This window comes from Rhinichthys klamathensis, unplaced genomic scaffold, assembly GCF_029890125.1.
Source record: "Rhinichthys klamathensis goyatoka isolate OS25496 unplaced genomic scaffold, OSU_Roscu_1.1 h1tg000055l_1, whole genome shotgun sequence".
Classification (NCBI taxonomy): Eukaryota; Metazoa; Chordata; class Actinopteri; order Cypriniformes; family Leuciscidae; genus Rhinichthys; species Rhinichthys klamathensis.
The window spans coordinates 1,090,347-1,111,014 of NW_026606600.1; the positions used below are offsets into that span (position 1 = coordinate 1,090,347).

Consider the following 20,668-nt stretch of genomic DNA (forward strand, 5'->3'; position numbering starts at 1 on the left):
TTTACTGTCTCCACCTACTCGTCAACACAAATTTTCTCTTCCCCATCACCTCTGATTAACGGGGGCTCGTTAACATCTTGCTTAACAACTAAGCTGACTTTTGACAAATCACTCATAGTAATAGTTGAATCACTTTCCTTGTTTTGGCCAAACCCCCCAGATTCAAGACAGGTAATGGTGTTCTGGCCAATGCTGCTGCCTATCTGTTTCACTATGTCATTTATCAGATTCACTGGTACAGAATTTAAATCAGAGAATTGCACAGAATCATCAGAAACAGCACAAGACTGAGACTTGGGCTGTCAATCTTCCTCTATAATCAGGGGCGTGGTAGCGGGGGGAAAAGGGGTACCAAGTACCCAGGGCCCGAGGCAGGGGGGGGGGCCCTTAGAAGTCGCCGAGCTCAAGTCAAAAGTCCGCTCATACCCATAGCCCCCCCCCCCCCCCCCCGGAGAAGTCGCCGCGCTTAAGTCAAAAGTCCGTCTCCGTCTCTACAACAACCCCCCCCCCCGTTGGAGAGTATTATTAAATAGAGTAATATCCGATATTCGAATATTAAATGTTCAAATTCATCCTATTAATAATATTTACGACTTTACTCAGGCTTATGGATAGCCAATGCCACTATAGCATGTGGTTGTTGTTAGGCCTACACGTTCTGTCCACTAGAGGGATATCTAAGGGGCTGTTTACACCTGGCCACTTCATGCGTTTTCTGTGATCGGATAGCTATCCGATCGTGAAAAGACCAGGTGTAAATGCCCTCCGAAACGCATACGAGACGGATTTGAATCCGATCGCTCAAACCACTTCAGGAGGTGGTCTGGGCCGCATTCCAGACGAAACTGGACAAGTGTAAATGCATCTGGTTGTTGAAACCACATATGTAAATTTTACTCCTCCCAAAAATGCTAAAAAATAAACGTGTGAGAGCGTGTTATATAGGCTATGTGTCATGTTATAGTCAGATATGACGACGCTACTGCAACACGCGTTACCGCAGATGACCATTTTTGACAGTATTGTTATGATGATACAGCGTGGATAACGTGCACAATTGTGTTACGATTCAAAAACGTTATTGTTCATCAGACGAAACAAAAGCATTTCATTTTCACATGTGTGTAAGCCAAGGTGGCGAGAAAGGCAAGATTGCATATAAAAAAATTAATGAATGGGAATAGGAGCAGGCTTCACTCAATGATTAAACTTAAACTTTAAGAATGCTGGCCTGATGATTAGAATAACGTTAAACAGGAAAGAGGCCACACTATGCATAAATTGTTGTAAACAATTTATGCATAGTGCGGCCTCTTTCCTGTTTATATATATAAAATTTTTTTAAAATATACATAAAAAAACAATATTCTAATAGTAACTTCAGCATTCGAATAGTATTGATTTTTTAAATATTCGAATTATATTCGAATTTCGGAATTCGTTCCAACAGCCCGTCGGCACATTAGCATGCCTTGTTTGTATAGGGGTTGAGGAAAGTGGACTAATTTGATCAGCCCCGCCTGTCTGATGTGCTTGGATGAACCTCAACCTCAGTACACCCCTCCCTCTTCCCATGTTCATCTGACCATTAAAACTCTCCATATCAGTATCTGACATTCAAATTAAAATACCACTTCTGATTTTTTTTTTTTTTTTTTCAGTAAATATGTAAAAAAAATATATATATATATTATTAACTTTAATTATCAAAATATTTCAGTCCCTTTAACACTTCGGAAGTTTCCTGTAATCGGAGATCTTTCAATTCACATCTCATATGCAAATGGCGAACCTCTCATCTACTCAGTCACGTTGCAGCGGCGCGCTCATTCGCCTATCACCCCGGCAACTCCTTCACTCGCGTGCAACGACCTGGTCCCACGAAGAGTGATGCAACGATCACGGCACCAGTTGTAGCGGTGTGTTATCTGCGTTGTGTCTACTAAGAATCACTCTTGAATGCTGAATCTCGTCCCTTCAATCCTCTTTTATTTCATCTGGAGTAACAAACAGATTATGAGGACTCGTGCATGATCTGAATGATCTGTTTTTATGTTAGCGTGAAAAAAATAGTGACACTTGTTGTCTTCGGGGTCCCTGGAGACCCTGCATAGTAAATATACAAAATTCATCATAAAAATCAGAAACAACGCAGAAGAACACATAGACAGAAATAAAGTGGCACACTTCCAACAATGCAAAAAAACATCCACAATGCGCGCACACACACACACACACACACACACTCTCACAGGAATACATGTAAGGCTATACTATGCACACTGCCTGCAGTGCACTGACGCATAAACACCTGCAGTGCACTGTAAACGAGACTGTATGAGATGAGACCACCAATTATTGTTCCTAGTTGTTTGATTTTTTCCCCCCCATTTCACTGTTTTTTTTAACTATTTTTTTTTTTACTGCTCTATTTGATCATTTGTTATTGCTGTTCAGTTCATTGCATTTTGATGTTCATGTCATGTATTTTTAGTTTACTTACTATGTAATATAACTGTTCATTTCTGTTCTGTTACAGTTAGTAACTGACATGTTGATTAAAATTGTAGAATTATATTAAAAACAGATGATTGAAATAAATGATCAAATCTAAAGACTCCAACAATTCTCTTTGTAACATCTTGTTCAGGTTTGATTCTAATCATAATGTAACATTATTGAAAAACTTTTGTACAAAAAAGGCTAAACTTTGACAAAAAGTTTTTTTTTTTTTTGTTATAATTGTGATATTATAATATTTAGATATGAATCCAACTGGAAAAACTTATGAAAAGATATATTTTGATTAGTCAAATAGCATATAGTGGAGCTCTATAGCCATCTAGTGGTTAAAGTGATTTTTTTTTTTTTTTTTAACTGCATTTTCCAAGAAATGGCCAAAAATCTTACATTAAACCATGTAAAATTATACATGTTATCTCCATGAATGAAAGTTAGAAATCTGGGTCTTTTATAAAGTTAATTTTACATAAAATGCTGTTTTTTTGTAAAAAGCCTATTTAAAGGTATAGCGGAGGATTTTCTTTTTCCGGGTGGGTAGCCTATATACTATTGGTCCACCTAAGTGTCAATCATTCTGGTGATATGTTTATGTAAGGCCGTCGTACGTGCTCGTCCCTACGTAGTGATTTGCTTTCTGCGCATGCGCACTTTCAGGTGTATTATGTGTGATGAGTTACGGTTTCAGCCATTCCTTTGAAAATGGCTGAGGGTCGAAAGAGAAAAAATGTATACGAAGTGTATGATAAGAAGAGAAAGGCCGCAGAATATAGAAACAAGACCAGAATGATTTTGGGTGAATATTTCACACGCTGGCGTGCGCTAAAAGCACAGGTTGGGCTTCCCACTGATGCTGCAGTCGCAAAGATTCTACTAGACAGGTAAAGTCTGTCATGCTATTTGGAGAAATCCATTTAAAATCACTGCTAGTAAAAGTTTAATAGGCGTTCCCTCTCGGGAGCAAATAGAGTGTTGCGCATGTGCATTTTTAAAAAAAATTGGAGAGGGCGGGTCTTCTCTAAAATTCAGAAAGATCCTCCGCTATACCTTTAAATAAATATTTATTTATAGAAATTTAAAAGATATCATAAATCCTCCAAAAACTGCACAAATGTTGAGTAAAAACATTAATAAACAGAGTAAAATTACATTTGTAAAAAAAAAAAAACCTATTATTCCGTTACAAAATTAAATGTAACTAGTGTATAGTGTATAGATAACTAGTGTAGACACAAATGAAGATAATCAGAGGGTTAATGCACACCTGCTACATCAGCAACTGAGGAAAACTGTAATACAACTAAATTTAAATTATTTTAATACTTATTAGGGCCCCGGCCACCATTGTTGAGAACTACTGTTGTAGACACTGAATTGGAGAACAAGTTACTTCTTTTTAAAGAGTAACAATACATAGTGATGTAGGACAATTATAGTGAACATGGCCAATAAAATAACTACATATCTGAAGCCACAAATCAACATTATAATTAAATGCTTTATAATAGAAACGAACAGGTGTACTTGAGCAAATGGGGAACTCTATAGCAGCTTTGAAGCTTCATGGGTACTGAATTAAAAATAAATATCCGACATAAGAGCTGATGGTTTCAAGTACGACCTTGGTCATGTGCCCGGTCTCAGACCTTCCTGTCTCTTACACTTATATAAATGAAAGACTAAGGCCCCCCATTATAAAATTGTAATTAATTGATTTAGCTTATTAAAGTGCCCCCGCCCCTTTATCAAGTTTTTTTTTTTTTTTGCCTCATCATATGGATAATTTACATCAGAATCAGTTCCTTTCACAGTTGAAAGCATTTCCTATCATCAACTGAAGAACATTTTAATAGAGAGATTCAAACTAAATGGAAGCATAGACAATTTCCAAATGGATACACAAGACTAATCCAAGGTTGCTGCAGCTGCTTTTTCTTCTTCTAATAAACTGAGAATACAAAATTTAAAAGAAATGGCTTTGTAAAACTCACAAAATGCACCAAAAAAAAATTTTCACATCTTTTTACATACATATAACCCAATAATGCAACAATAACATAATTCAGATTTCAAAATAAAAGCTTTTATTATAAAACTATAAGAATTAGGAAAGTTGCTACAGATTTCACCTTCTCATTTAGAAATGGCACATCTGAGAACCGAATGGTTTGACCATGAACATCAGCATTGAACTTTTTCAATAGTCTTGTCCAAAGACCTCCGTTTCAACATGGTAGTATACAACATACTTGTATCAGGTTTGTAATGATGCATATTAGCACACACTAATACACATACAGCTTTAGACAGAGAAAAATAAAATGATATTACATATATCTGACCAATTAAGCCTTTTATGCCAAGTCACAACAGCCAAATTCATTTTTTATTCCATCAGAGAAGACTCCCATGTGAAATTTTTATTGTGGTATGAAAGTTAAACAGCACATCCACGACAGTCAGGTAATGCCCTCAAAGAGCCACCATATAAAACCCCTGCAAAACAGAGACAGACAGATCCATGGGACTGATTTGCCTAGCTCAGCAGCCAATAATAATTACGTAAAATTATTTCACTGTTGGCAGGGAAATGTCAGTGAGAGCACCAATTTGTAGTCACTGCATCAAAGTCTTGCAAGAATTTCCCTTAATCGAACGCAGCGCACGGAGAGGATGGAAAAAAATGTGAAAACACACAGCTTCAGCTTGAACCAAATAGCACATTGGCAAACTCAACATGTGAAAAATAAGCACTAGTGCTCATGCGCTCATGTACCATACAAGCTGAAAACAGCGAAGATGACAAAAAAATAATAATATGAAATGTCAGGAGCTGAACAAATATGAATAAAACAGCAATCATTTACACAGCAACAGACAACTTATTATGGCTATGACCTATGAAGATCATCAGCAGGTTCCATTTTTGCACCAACAGAATATGGATGAAAAGAAAATCATAATACTGAGTTACTTTTGAACATTATTTCCTAATGATAACTGAATGACCTTTATGCTATAACCACACTCGAGCGAGGATCATGGCTACTTAAAACAAACACACACAAAAACATGCTAGTTCACCTGCAGTGATGTTGGGTGGACATTCTCACATTCAAAGCGCACGCGCACACACACCTGTATCAAGCATTACAATAAATCCATCTAACGTGCCACATCAACAATATCTCTAACAGCTGAGATCATACCTGGTGACCTTTAAATTGCATCTCAAATGCCATTTCAAGCTGCAATGGTCACGTTTGAAATAGTAACAGCACCCTCTCCTGTAAAGAATGTTTGAGGTAATGTGAAATATGATATGATATGCTCAGGTGTTTTCATGATATGTAGTGGTGATGGTGGGTAGGTACCAATGGCACTTAAAACACTCGATACCCAAAAAGTTTAACCAAAAACAAACAGTTGACCAATGACAACAATTGACCCAAAAAGGTCCCCATCTGAAAAGTAACATTTTGACCATTCAAATAATTTCTTTCCAGTACATTTAAAGAAAAACATACATGATTAGCTTAATTAACCCATCCAAAGAACTTCTTTTCCACTGCCAGACTGCTAAAAATACAAAGTCCCTCCTCACAAACACATACCAGCACTGCAGTGTTTAAGTTGAAATACTTTGAATATCTTCTGCTATACACCCAGTAAAAAACTCCAGTTGCTCCTGATACATTACTGATCGACAAGTCTGTCAAACCAGATTCACATAACCATTAAATCCCAGCTGAGGTAGGTGTCCAAAGAGTTCAGCTGCAAAATGTAAATTCTGAGATTTGAGAGATTTAAAATAAAACATAAGCAGCCAATAGGACGAGTCTGCGATGCCACCGAAGGAGGTGGAAATCATAGTCAATAAGGACATGGAGAATCAGAGGCTATCTGAGCCCAGCCCTGGAGGTCATCCACTCTAAACCCTGACACAGCCTGAAAAACACACACACACACAAAAAAGTGTTAAATAGGGATGCACTAATAAGAAAATCCTGCCCAGTACAATAAACGGATAATTTTCATATTAAGAATAAATAAAAATGTTACACTATTGCCTATAAAATTCAAAACTAAAACAATTAACAAAAATTAATAGTTAAAAATGTTACAAGTAGACATGTGCTGGTATACGGTAGTACAATATATCACGACAATGAACATGCACAATATTGTTATCGTGGGGCCGTGGGCACTTCAAAATACAGTGAATAATTATTTATTACAAATTTCATTCTAATCTAAATGTCAAAATACAGAAAATGAGCATGAACAATTTTCATTGAGACTGCAAATGTGAAAATGTGTATTATTATTCAATAAAATGTAATACTGATACATCTGGAGAGATATGATATTTTTAGAGATTTAGGACATGATTAATTTAATCTGCTAGCAGAAGTGTATGGCAAAGCAAGGAACAAAGAGCGTTAATAAGCGCAAACCCTGCCCTGTAGCCGATCACAGGTGACTGCATGATTGAGTTGACCAATGAAATCAGCTGTGAGGCAGGGTTTGGAAAAAAAATGATTAGGCTGCTGATATGATCTCCATGAAGTGTGCATCCTTTTGAAGATTTTTCTTTATGGGTAAAACATTATTTAAATTTGAACTTGCTGTGTTTTATTGTATTATTACATTTTGAAATCATTAATCCCTTACGGCAAGCAATAACTGCAGGCTAGAATAGTTCATGTTCAGAGGTACTTACCCTTCTCCAGTGAGCGCACAGCAGGACTGGATGTGCCAGGGATGATCCTTGATGGAGCTGAGGGTCAGATATTTGGAAATCTCTGCTGCAGACATACAGCCCTTCATGTCTTGCTTATTAGCAAAGATCAACACTGCAGCTTTGCGGAGATCCTAAGTGAATGAACAGAATCAACATTTTGCGAGAGTGAATCTTTATATTCATCCTCCAGAGTTTTATGTGTGTGGTGTAAATGTTAAAGCATTACCTCGTGTGCTAGCATTCTGTAGAGCTCTTCTTTAGAAATGGCTAGTCTCTCTCTGTCAGTACTGTCCACAACCAGTATGATGAACTACCAAAGAAAACACACACACACACACACACCATTATCATCAGATGTCAGGTAGCATACTGTTGCACTTCAGCATTCAGAGGTGGTTTCTAAGTTTAGCAAGGTCACAGAGTTGTTTGTTGCTCAGAGTACATGCCCTTGGCAGAAATGGTGTATCTATGGTCTGTAAGAGCGAGTGCTCCTGAATAAAGCTTGACAGCAGGGCCCCACCACAAATCTCATTCGCACACTTTCTGAATGAAAGGCAGGGGTCTCGCTATTCAAACCTCTTTGTGTAACCCTGAACTTTGAACTCTGAATCAGACACCAGCTGCTAAGATCTGGCGGAATTACCGCTGCGCACAACTGCTGTTCAAACTATTGTTCACAGCAGACCGGACCCACAGCTGTTCATCTCACCACATTATCTTTAAAGATGCTATTAGTTTGTGCATGTGCTGCTAGATACTGGTACTAAAAATACCCATTTAAAGACGTATCTGTATGAGCACATTCTAGTCAAAAGTTGGTTTTTGAAAGGTGGGAACACTTAAAGGGATAGTTTACCCAAAAATGAAAATTGTGTCATCATTTACTCACCCTCAAGTTGTGTGAATTTCTTTCTTCTCCTGAACACAAAATAATATATTTTGCTGAATGTCAGTAAATATTTGATTGGCCCCATTGACTTCCACTGTATTTTTTTTTTTTCTCCATACAATGGAAGTCAATGGGGTCCATCAACTGTTTGATTAATGATTACCCATATCCTTCGAAATATCATCTTTTGTGTTCAGCAGAAGAAAGAAATTCATACAGGTTTGGAACAAATTGAGGGCGAGTAAATTATGACACAATCTTCATTTTTGGGTGGAGTATCCTTTTAACTGAAAGGTTCTATATGTTAAGACTGCATAAAATAACACTGGACAATACATTTAATGCATCTTTTAAACTTGAATTGTTACATATTACCAATACCTTTCTGACATTTCAGGTTGTATAAATTAACATAAGCAAATGTATTATAAACAAACCAGGGTTTCCGTTGTCCGGTAATTACCGGACATTGGCCGGGAAAAAATTGAAATGTCCGACAAAATTAAATCTCTCCGGTCAAATTGTCCGATTAAAATTGCGTAATAATCCCGCCCCCCTAACACAATATGAATTTGAGAATAATTCTAAAATGTATAAAGCAAAAATACACCGACCTTTGGCTATGTTATAAAGGAACAGGCTCTAGGGTTTGAAAGTTATAAAACAACATCGCATGCTGCATTTCAAATAAAGCGCACGCCTAGAACGGCTGTAATATAGACCTAAACAACGAATCATTGAGTGAGACGTTTCAGATATGGCCAGGCCCATTGATATTATTGATAAAGTTGATAATTTGATAAAGTTGACGATGCAGACTCGCCATCTTCGCAGTAGTGAACGCGCCAATAGAGAGAAGTGTGCACGCGCCGGCGCCTCCGGGTCCTGATTAGCCTATATTGTCCACTATTGCTTCTTATTTATTAATCCAGGCAAATTTGTTGATGAAACATTGATTAAAATTAATATACAATTTATACAAAACGAAATTTCAAGCAAAAATAATATTCGAAGATCACTGGGTTGATTATTATTCGAAAATCGCAGCCCTCCACCACATGCACGCACACATGCATTAGACTACACACCAGAGCATGAGCAAAGCGGAGCGGTGTGACGCTTATTATAAGTTAAAAAACTTAAATATACGTTTCATATTTATAAATAATATAATGTTATTATTTTTTTTTTCATCTATGTTGATTAGGCTATATGAAAAGGGAACCGCATGAGATGAGTAAGATAGGATCATAAGATGACCAATAGGCCTATATATCGGAAAATATTTGGAATTGGTCAGACATGATTTTGACCACTTATTTAGTTTTGTTTTGTAGAAAGCCTTTCTTTAAAGTTTATTTCGTTTTGTATAAATTGTATCTTCATTTTAATCAATGTTTCATCAACAAATTTGCCTGGATTAATAAATAAGAATTTATTCATATGAAGTGAGCATTTCTCTCTCTCTAGGCGCGTTCACTACTGCGAAGATGGCGAGTCTGCATCGTCAACTTTATCAATTTATCAACAATTTAAATGTTTCATGCATAATCATTACTTTCGCCGGTTATTTGTGGCAAGCTTTATTTCAGGTGTTGCGTGATATCTCTGCGCCCAATAGCAGTGCTTCGCCTGTGTAGAGTCTCCGCAACGGCGATAGATTGAAACGCGCGTCCGAGTGAAGATTGCGCAAGAAGCTTGATTTAAAAAACAACTGATTTTAGTGCTAGATCTCTTATTTAATAGCGAACTAAATGAATGATCTGCTAGTTAACTGGATATGTTTTATTTATTTGTATTAGGTACATCTGTGCCTCAATGTTTCAAAAAGTGAATGTGTGTGAAACCATAGTAAAAAACAATTGGTGTTAATTGACGCCAATCTGACGTTCATGTTTTTTCCGTCTATTTGAAAGTTAGGCTAATAATAACATGTTGCATTCTATACGGCCTGATTATGTCATTTTTTAAGTTACATAGCCTGCCTCCAGTTTTCCTCAACTTGACTAATTAAGAGGCGATATTTGACTGGCATTTCATCAAAATGTCCGTTAAACGAAACCTCTGCCGGTCACTTTGACCGGCACCATTTTTTTCTAGCGGAAACTCTGAAACAAACATGAATTAAAGTTATATTTATAAATGAACATTTACCTAGATTAATAAATGTAAAATTAGTTCATTGTTAGTTCATAAAATGTTTCCGAAGTCTTTTCCAATAGACTAAGTTTGTCCACTGAAATAGGGAGTTGCAGGACCTGATATTGTTAAAGCACATACATTCTTACAGATTTTTTTTAATAAAAGAAATTAATAATTTATTCTGCAAGAACGCATTCAATTCAAATGCCTGTACGGTAAATACATTTATAATGTTGCAAAATACTTCCATTTCAAGTCTTTTGAAACTTTCTTTTCATCAAAGAATCCTGAAAAAGAATGATCACCGTTACCACAAAAATATTCAGCAGCACAACACTGTTAATAATAAGCAATGTTTCTTGAGCAGCAAATCAGCATATTAGAATGATTTCTGAAGGATCATTCATGTGACACTGAAGACTGGTGTAATTATGCTTTTCCATCATCACAGGAATAGATTACTTTTAAAAATATATATATATTACAACACTTTAACAATATTGTATTTACACTTCAAATAAATGCAGCCCCCTAAGTATAAGAGACTTCTTTAAGAAGAGATGCGGATTCAATTCACGCGTCATGTTCCCAAGCCATTACATCTTTCTCTGCCAATGATTTCCTGTCTACTCAATGAGGTCTCTGTGAATACAAAAACCGGCCTAAAACAGGACGCAGGAAATTCATCCTCGGTCTGCTTATCATAGACCTACACATTTGTTTTCTCTCTTCCAACTTGTGAAGTCCCATTTACAATTCAACAACACGGAACTGACTTCAGCTGAACAACAGCCAAAATGTATTATTTTCCTGTTTTCACCGTAAAGCTACTTTGAAACAATCTGTATGATATAAAATGCTATATAAATAAAGGTGACTTGACAGCAGCACCAATCAGAAACAGCCAGTAAAATCACTCATGGGACCTATACACTTCAATTTCATCTACCAAGCATTAAAAAAAAATCAATTATGTAATCTAATCCCCTCTTGTGTGAAGTTTTCAATTCTGTTAGTTAGATCATCCCCTATCAAAGGGGTTCAGCCTCCAGCAGTGAAGTGTATAAGTGCATTACCTCAGTGTTGGAGTAGTATGTGTTCCAAGAGGAACGGAGACTCTCCTGACCACCGATATCCCACATCAGGAAGTGGGTTTTCTTCACCACTATTTCTTCCACATTGCTGCCAATCGTAGGAGACGTGTGCACCACCTCATTCATTAAACTGCACAACAAAACAGGTTCAGATAAAACAAACCGCAGAGCAGTTTGTATACTTCACATTAATTACCACATTGGAAACTTTACCTATCTTTCCATACAGTATCTCAATCTATTGTTTTACTGTATACTGCACATTGTATGATGAATAAATTGCCATGTTTAGTGTGTATTGAATGTCCATTCTCACCGTAACAATTTTGGCTGGCCCAGGCGTGTGGCAATAAATACTCTATTCTATTATTCAATGAATTAGAGACTACTAATATAAATAAACAGCAATAAAGATCCTAATCAAGTAAATAAAATATATATTACTCACAATTGATAAAGTATAGTGGTCTTTCCAGCATTGTCCAGCCCCACAATAATCACCTTGTGTTCTGCATAAGAGAAGAAAATATATTACGGATTAAAAGAATGGTCAAATTAATATTACAAGAACGTTATTTCAAATTCAAATTAAACAAATTAATATCAATAAATAATATTAAAGTGGGTTCATTGCGTTAACTGTGCTCTTTCCTTCAGAGCTAGTTTGTTTCTGTTGTTCTCTCAGTTCTAACTCCCAGATAATTGGTCCAGCAATCCCATACAAACACACAACTCAGCCACATGGGAAGCACAATTGCATAACAGAGGAAGACGTGATTAGATAAACCAGTGATCCATCCTTTATCAAAGCTCAATGTGAGGAAATTCTGACAGCCTCTGTGTCTGTGTGTGTATCTGAGAGAGAGGGCACATTTTGATATTTTTCACCTTTACACTCTGATGTGAACTACAGGAAGCAGGACTGGATAACTCATGATATCTTTGGCAGCTCCACAAAGACTATTTCACGCCTATTACTTCCTCCAGAAGCACCGACCCCTATTTTACTTCTGTATGCCTCCAGCAAAAATTTCATAGGGGCAAACTAAAGCCATGAAGAGACTGTTTACAGTTACACTTCCCACAGGTTTTGGTGGAACTTTTCATAACAAACTCAAGGACAAATTTAGCCTGATTCTAATGTAAGACTACTAGTGCTACTACTCTATGATTTAGCCGAAGGATAAAACCTTTGAACATTAAAGTGAGCGGTTAATCATTTACAAGACCAATAGGTCCTAATTTATTTAAAGGGGTCCTATTTTGCCCTTTTATGAAGTCTTGATTTTGTTTTTGGAGTGTACTAGAATATGCTTCCATGCTTGTTCAAAAACACATTTTGCACATATTTTACATATTACAGCTTCTTTCTCCCCAGTCTGTCCCGAACGCGTTGTTTAGTTCTGGTTTCGATTAAGTCCCTCCTTCCGAAATACAAAATGTGCTGTGATTGGTTAGCTGGCCCAGTGTGTTGTGATTGGCAGCACTTAGCACGTGTTCCGGAAATGTCCCACCTCTCCATAACCACGAGTTCTGCTCTAGTTTAAACAAAGGATGGCATCAATTTCAAACCTGATTCAGACCCTGACAATGTTAACAAACAAGAGGAGCATCCAGGATGGATTTCATGCACGGACTTTGCAAGCACAGATTTCACAGGACGTTTATTAACGATGTTATCCACCATTTAATCATGATATTCGTCGGAAAACTATGGTAATCGATCACAAAAACAAGGATAATTTTCCTAAGGGGCGGTGAACAGTTTCACAAAAGCGAGAGCGTACAAAAGATATAGTAAACACTATATCAACACTAATGTTGGCTAGCGGGTGAGCATAGCCAGGGGCGTAGCACCAAATGTTGGGCCCTGGTCACAGAACCAAGGGATGGGCCCCTTACAACACCCAACACAGCTTTATTTTCACTATTATTCAAAACTTTTTTTTTATTTCCACAAGGTTAAATTCAGTGTAGGCCTACTAATTGTAATAACATAGCAAAAATTTAAAAACAGACTAATTTGAAGTATTTTATTTATTATAAAATAAAAAATAAATTAAATAAGTGATTTATTAACATTAATAATATAACCCCTCTTTAGAACTTTCTTGAGAATGTATGTTGAATGTCTTTATTTCTTGACACTTTTTTTTTTGTTGCTATTACCCTTCACCTGATCTTTTAACTACCAGTTGATGGATGATTGTATGTGCTGCCATGAGACACCTGTACTGATATTGTAAAACTATAAAAACAATTCTTTAAAAAAAAACATTAATAACATTAATAATATAAATAATAGCTACATTAAAATGTAGCTTTCAAATATTTTTCAATTTTGCTCGGATGGGAATTCTGATTTGTCACTACACTCATACGCTCAACAGACTTCTCTGTGATTGGCTACAGTTCTCAGCGCTGCAAACAGGAACGCTTGTAAACGTGGACCGTTTGAATACAGCCGTCTATCTGCGTGTATCTAATTAAGTCTCAGTAAAACCGCGCAGAAACACTGGTATCATCACATTTGCACAATTTAATTATTTATTTTGTATAAGGTACAGGTAGGCTACTTTTGACAAGACTACTTCACTGAGGTAAAAGGATAAGTAATAAGTTACACAGTTTTCTCTCGCAAGCCTCACCATTCTTCCTCCCCCCAAAAAATCTAGTCAGAAGTTGTCTACCCTCCTGCAGCTTTCTTTCCACTCTTTTCTTTTTTGATAACCTGATTTAGGCTTAATTTTTTGTAGTGCAAGGCTCCTTTCCATGCCACAAGCTGAATTTAACCGCTGGACTACAAGACCAAACCAGTTCTGCTTTTGACAGGGGGATCGCTAACATTGGAGGGCACAAGCTACTGGGCAAATAAAGAACATTTCTCAGTTTTACGGATGGAAAATTGAGTCTTGTGAATTTTTATTCCTACCGATAGCATTTTATCATAACTATGTGATTTTGTCATTTTAATATTATGGAGTATCAATATATCTTTGTGGCCCCCAATATATCCAATTGGCACTAATGGCTCGTTTCCACTGAGCGGTACGGTACGGTACAGTTCGGTACGCAATTATTTGCGTTTCCACGGTCAAAAGTTGTGAATGGTACCAAAAAGCCGAACCGTACCTAGCACAGTGGTACGGTACTAAAAGGTGGAGCTAGACTCACTCCAGAACATTGATTGGTTGACAGTATCGTCACTTGCGCGTGCTACAAGGGCATTAGAAGCGCCATTTTTTAATATACAGTTGAAATATAATACTACTGTTATCGTGTCACAAAATGTAGTTTTAAGAGTTTTTCAGGCGAGAATGTAGTTTTTTAAAGCTCAAATCTGTGGTTTATTTATAGATTTATGATAATTTGACTGAGATCCATTCCAAGCAATCACCGGGTGCTCGGCGCTCAAGTACCCCGCCTGGAACAGCCTTTCCTCGGCTAGTCGTTCTGATGTTTGCCGCTGACTCTGACGTCTCTGTAGTGGTTAAATATGAGATATAATTCGTCTTGTATAGACCTAACAGGCGATCTTTGGTCTCGTGAATCTATAATTCGTTCCCTGGCCAATAGTTTTGGCAGAAGGCTAAGTGAAGTTTCATATATTTGAGCGCTGAATTTGTATATTTGACTGAATTGTTTGCTTTATTACAAGACCATCTGTAATGTTGTTTATTGCAACATTTGTACCAATGCACATATTGCCTGGAATATGTTTAATATTTTTAAATCAACGAAAAGAGGCAGGGTTGTGTTTTATATTTAGTTTTGCTATAAATATAGGCTACATACATGCAGTGAATAAAATCAATAGCCTATGCCAGGTGTAGGCAAGTTTGGTCCTAGAGAGCCGCTATCCTGCAGAGTTTGGCTCCAACACTGAAAAAAACCTCTCCTGCCTATAGCTTTAGTAATCCTGAAGACATTGATTAGCTTGTTCAGGTGTGTTTGATTAGGGTTGGAACTAAATTCTGCAGGACAGCGGCTCTCTAGGACCGAACTTGCCTACCCCTGGCCTATGCGTTGCCTGAACCACATTTGTGTGCTTATAATGTTTAAAATGTATTTAATGAAATCGAAAAGAAGCAGGGTGGTGTTTTATAACATATTTCGTTTTATTGTTGCCTAAAATGTACATACAGAGATAACCGGAGTAGCAGAGCGAGCTGAGTGGCGCTTTCAAGAACGCGCTGTTCCATTAGCAGAATTACTGGACTCGCGTCCTCGGGAGTCATTCTCTTTGAGTCGGACTTTGCGTAAGCTACTTGGTATTGAGAAACGCCTAATGCCGGCGCTTGTTTCTTGTGACAAACATGCCGAGAAGCAAGAACAAGATCTGCAGTATGTCATCCATTGTTGTATACTATGTCGCTTTCTTATTCGCGCGAAAATGACGTCGATCGCTTCTTTCCGGCAAACACCACGCCTACCAAGTAAGGGTACTGTTGGCGGTGGAAACGCTAGCCGGATCATGGTTTACCGACCCGAACCGTACTGTACTGTACCGTACCATACCGCTCAGTGGAAACGAGCCATAAGGGGCCTAAAACCGTACCATACCGCTCAGTGGAAACGAGCCATAAGGGGCCTAAAACCGTACCATACCGCTCAGTGGAAACGAGCCATAAGGGGCCTAAAGTGTGCCAAGAAAACATCCCCCACACCATTACACCACCACAACCAGCCTGCACAGTGGTAACAAGGCATGATGGATCCATGTTCTCATTCTGTTTACGCCAAATTCTGACTCTACCATCTGAATGTCTCAACAGAAATCGAGACTCATCAGACCAGGCAACATTTTTCCAGTCTTCAACTGTCCAATTTTGGTGAGCTCTTGCAAATTGTAGCCTCTTTTTCCTATTTGTAGTGGAGATGAGTGGTACCCGGTGGGGTCTTCTGCTGTTGTAGCCCATCCGCCTCAAGGTTGAGCGTGTTGTGGCTTCACAAATGCTTTGCTGCATACCTCGGTTGTAACGAGTGGTTATTTCAGTCAAAGTTGCTCTTCTATCAGCTTGAATCAGTCGGCCCATTCTCCTCTGACCTCTAGCATCAACAAGGCATTTTCGCCCACAGGACTGCCGCATACTGGATGTTTTTCCCTTTTCACACCATTCTTTGTAAACCCTAGAAATGGTTGTGCGTGAAAATCCCAGTAACTGAGCAGATTGTGAAATACTCAGACCGGCCCGTCTGGCACCAACAACCATGCCACGCTCAAAATTGCTTAAATCACCTTTCTTTCCCATTCGGACATTCAGTTTGGAATTCAGGAGATTGTCTTGACCAGGACCACACCCCTAAATGCATTGAAGCAACTGCCATGTGATTGGTTGATTAGATAATTGCATTAATGAGAAATTCAACAGGTGTTCCTAATAATCCTTTAGGTGAGTGTATAATAACAAGACATTTCCAAGCAATAGCCTAATGACATCATATCCGGGAGATAAGTCAGTAAATTTGAGTAAAATCACAGGCTTCGTTTATCCCGTGCAAATGCGCTACACGAAATTCAGATGTGGGTGGGTAATTTCAAATTCAAACGAGGTCCCCAGATAATACTAATCCCGTGCGAATAGGGCTTTTGACATAGCTGCTAGGCTAATCCAGGCCTCGTCCTTTTTTTTTTGCGACTGCAGGAATGTTTGTGTATTAGAAAGAGCAACGCTCAATGTAATGAAATGAATGGTCCTCTTCAGGACAGTAATCCAGGGAATTAGGAAAGAGAATGGGATAACAAATCCAACAGACAGAATTCCTTCTATGTCTAGAGAAGTAGGCCAAAGAGCAGTGTTGTGCCTGAACGCGTTCAAAGAACGATAGTTCATGAACTCGTTCATATTTTGGGCGAACGTGAACTGAACGTACTGTATTACAGCCTGATGAACGATACTGTGAACGCGTTCATTCTGGTGTCTGTGAACGCACGCTCTCTCAGTTTAACTTCTTTCAATAGGGTGCCAGATTTCTATTGAGCCTTCCAGGCGAAAACCCGGCTAAAACACGTAACAGGCCTTGATATGTAGCGGAAAAAAACACCCAATCTGGCAACACCAGCCACCAGCGTCGCACCGCCGCGTGCGTCATCAAAACAAAAAGCAGCATGTAGTCGACAAAGCAGCGAGCGAGGAGGCGTCGTATGATCATTTAAACGAGTTTTATGACAAGGTCGGTGAGGATGGGAAAAATCTTACATTTCTGTGCAAACTTTGCCCGTCGATAAAATAATTGCTGTCTGTGGTTGTATATGGGCTGTGGCAATAATAATAATAAAAAAAGGTCGCAGCAACATATGGAAAAAAAGAACTATGAACTAGTTCATTTTTTGAAGTATGAACTATGAACTGAACTAGTTCATTTTAAAATTTGTGAACTGAACTTTAAACTAGGCCTAGTTCATGTAGAAAATGAACTTTCCCAACACTGCCAAAGAGCTATCCTACTTTCTCCTGGGACCTCAAATTGGACCTAGAGCAAGACTCAGCATTTAGCCCACAGGACTACTGGCTAGTTCATTTGTAAGGAACATATCTAGCACACAAAATAAATAATATGTTAACAACAATTAACAGATAGAAACTTCTATGAATGCAAATAAATTGGTGTCAGAAATTATTGAAAGTGCACGCAATATCAACAACGTCCATCCCAGTGTTAAAGGACCATCTGTCCAACATTACAGCAATCTGGATGTGGTTAGGAATGTTTGTCAGGGGACAAAACTGCTAAAAAATTGCCAGGAAATACTATTCGGTTGCAAAAATTCAGTTAGAAGTGTAACTTGGAAACAATCTAGTACACAAGTTAAAATCTCTGCAGTTTCCATGAATTTGTCCATCATTGTGTGTCCTGAGGGCTGGATCTCTCTGGGCAGGCTCAACTGACCGCTGAAACAGGCGAACAATGGGAGAGGAAAACGGTTTCCTCACGCTGCTTTTGTTTGCCAGGTGCTCGTGGCGTCTGTTTCTCAACACAAAAGCATATTCAATTTAAATCAGTTCCTTTTATTGTCATTCCACAAGTTGGAGCTGATGTCTGACCCCTCTGTCTTCTGGACCTACATCATGAGAGACACATCTGTCACAGCAGCAGTTAAGACAAATGTCAGTGAAAAATAAATTGAATATAGCCAATAGCTGGAGCTTAATCACAGGCTAGTTGTAGGCAGCAAAATCCACAAAGGCAAAACAATTTCTTTTTCATGCACTGGTCAATTGAGGTTTTGGGCTACCATGTTTTCCTTCAGACTAGAGGAAAGAAAACTCACAAAATACACATTTAAGTGTTTAATTTATTGCAGTATCTATTTGTGTCTGTAGATTTCAGATATCTTTTAAAGGCCAAGTATTATCCTCATGCACTGCACCATCTCTACTTCAGTAACTTTGTTACTTTCTCTAAGTTTTTATGGAGTGACAAAAAGAGTTCCAAAATCCTATCTGTAGAAACCTTTAACTCCATGTAAACAAAATGAAACAAATTTTAAATCTGGCTTTATAATTCATTATGTGCATATTTACGTTGCACAAAATGTAATACAAACAATTGTCTTAATGTACTGTGATCAATCAACAGGGGTATTTTTTAACCTATTAATTAAGCTAATTAATGGGGTTAAGCTAGACATTATAGCTTACGGTTTACGTGTCTTACAACAACATAGTCTTCAGAAAGCACGTTATCGCTTCAACGAGTGGATACTCAGTTTATGTGCAGATCATTTAGGAGACATTTAGATCTGACCCATCTGTTACCTTCACCACTAACAAGATCATCTGATGTGTTTGAGCTACCGGGAGAAGGTAACGGACCAGGTGGTAGCCGACTACAAACGTGAAAACACGATCCGGTCTGTTTAAAATATAGGATAAACAAGTAAACGTGTCAGTAAGAGACAGTAGTTTCGATAGGTTAACATTGGCACAACGCAGCGGATTTAAAACGAGCTCACTAGCATAACATTAGCTCAGTTCCGCTGGATATCTGCCCGCGGCGGACACCAGTCAAAACAACTCGTTATAAAACAGTCAGAACAACACCTCTTACCTTGATTACAAAAGAAGCTCCATAGTTTGGCGAAAATTAGACCCATTTTTCCTGGTGTGTGAGAGAGCGTGTCCAGTGAGTGGGAGTTTAGCGAGAGGCCTACAGCAGCTGTCCGTGAAGCCGTTATTTCTTCATAAACTCGCTCGCGCCATGCAGATACGATAAGTCAGCAGCACATGCCTACTTCTGTCCGTGTGTGTATGTCCACGGTGTGTTCACACAGGCGAGCAGCTCCCGTGCACTTTCTTCTTTATTTGTGATCAGATCAAGTGTGCGACAGATGCGAGCGCGGCGGATACACCACTGTCCAAACACAAGCCTCTTCACTTCCCAGGTCGCTCTGACCTCATCCACATTTTCCTCATGGACAAAAAAAAACGCACATCAGCTCCTCCCGTTGTCAAGCTATACACCGGTAGGTGCACAGGAAGAACTCAAGGAAGTGAAACCACGCATATGTGCATGTTCTGGGTAAATAACAAGCTCTCACTCTCTTTTGCTGTGATGTATGTACTATGTACACACAAAACACACACCATCCCCCATCAGTGTTACACGTGTGAGGATCATGACGTGCACTCATCCAACCCACAAGTGTTTTCTTCTTCTTCTTCTTCTTCTTCTTCTTCCTCTTCTTCTTCTTTGGTGAACCCACAAGTGTCACATCCATACAATGTGTTTTATATTTAATTATAATCCCCGTTGAACATTGAATCTACTGTATACCAGAACACGGTTGCAAACACAATTTTAATTTTCTTTTTAAATTGACATGGACAAATCCTAAGCAGATAGATGAGCAGGCACGTAGACATGTTGTTAGTATGTAGACAGGCTGTCAGATAGATAGATAGATAGATTCATAGATGGCGGATTGATTGATTGAATGTTTTACTCACCTGAATCAAAACTAGGGTATGACCAAAAACCACAGCACTCAACCACCAACACTGCATTGATTTTGACCACTGAGAGGAAACTGAGCCCTCCTGAAGTTCCCTCCTGTCTGCAGCAGAGCTTATTTACACTATAGTGTGAAATATCTAAGAAAAACTGAAATGGAGCCTGTATGCAAGTATCATGTCTGCTAAGAATCTACTGTGATAAGAAATGATTTGCCATTTTACTGAACACTGTCATATGGTTGTTTCAGATTACCAAATGGTATCTCATAATGGTATCTCACACTTCAAGGAACATGACTTCAGTTCAAATTGAACTTTAATG

At 38.3% G+C, this 20,668-nt stretch overlaps 1 protein-coding gene across 1 annotated transcript; it reads right to left on the reverse strand.

The window, feature by feature from the left end:
- Nucleotides 1–5,712: 5,712 nt before the first annotated feature.
- Nucleotides 5,713–19,851, reverse strand: arl8 (ADP-ribosylation factor-like 8). The gene is made up of 6 exons (XM_056248436.1): nt 19,442–19,851; nt 11,838–11,898; nt 11,372–11,519; nt 7,491–7,574; nt 7,244–7,395; nt 5,713–6,468 (listed from the first exon to the last, which is right to left on the reverse strand). Exons 1-6 carry the CDS (start codon nt 19,485–19,487, stop codon nt 6,420–6,422), a joined length of 540 nt encoding a protein of 179 aa, XP_056104411.1. The 5' UTR covers nt 19,488–19,851; the 3' UTR covers nt 5,713–6,419.
- Nucleotides 19,852–20,668: the final 817 nt, after the last annotated feature.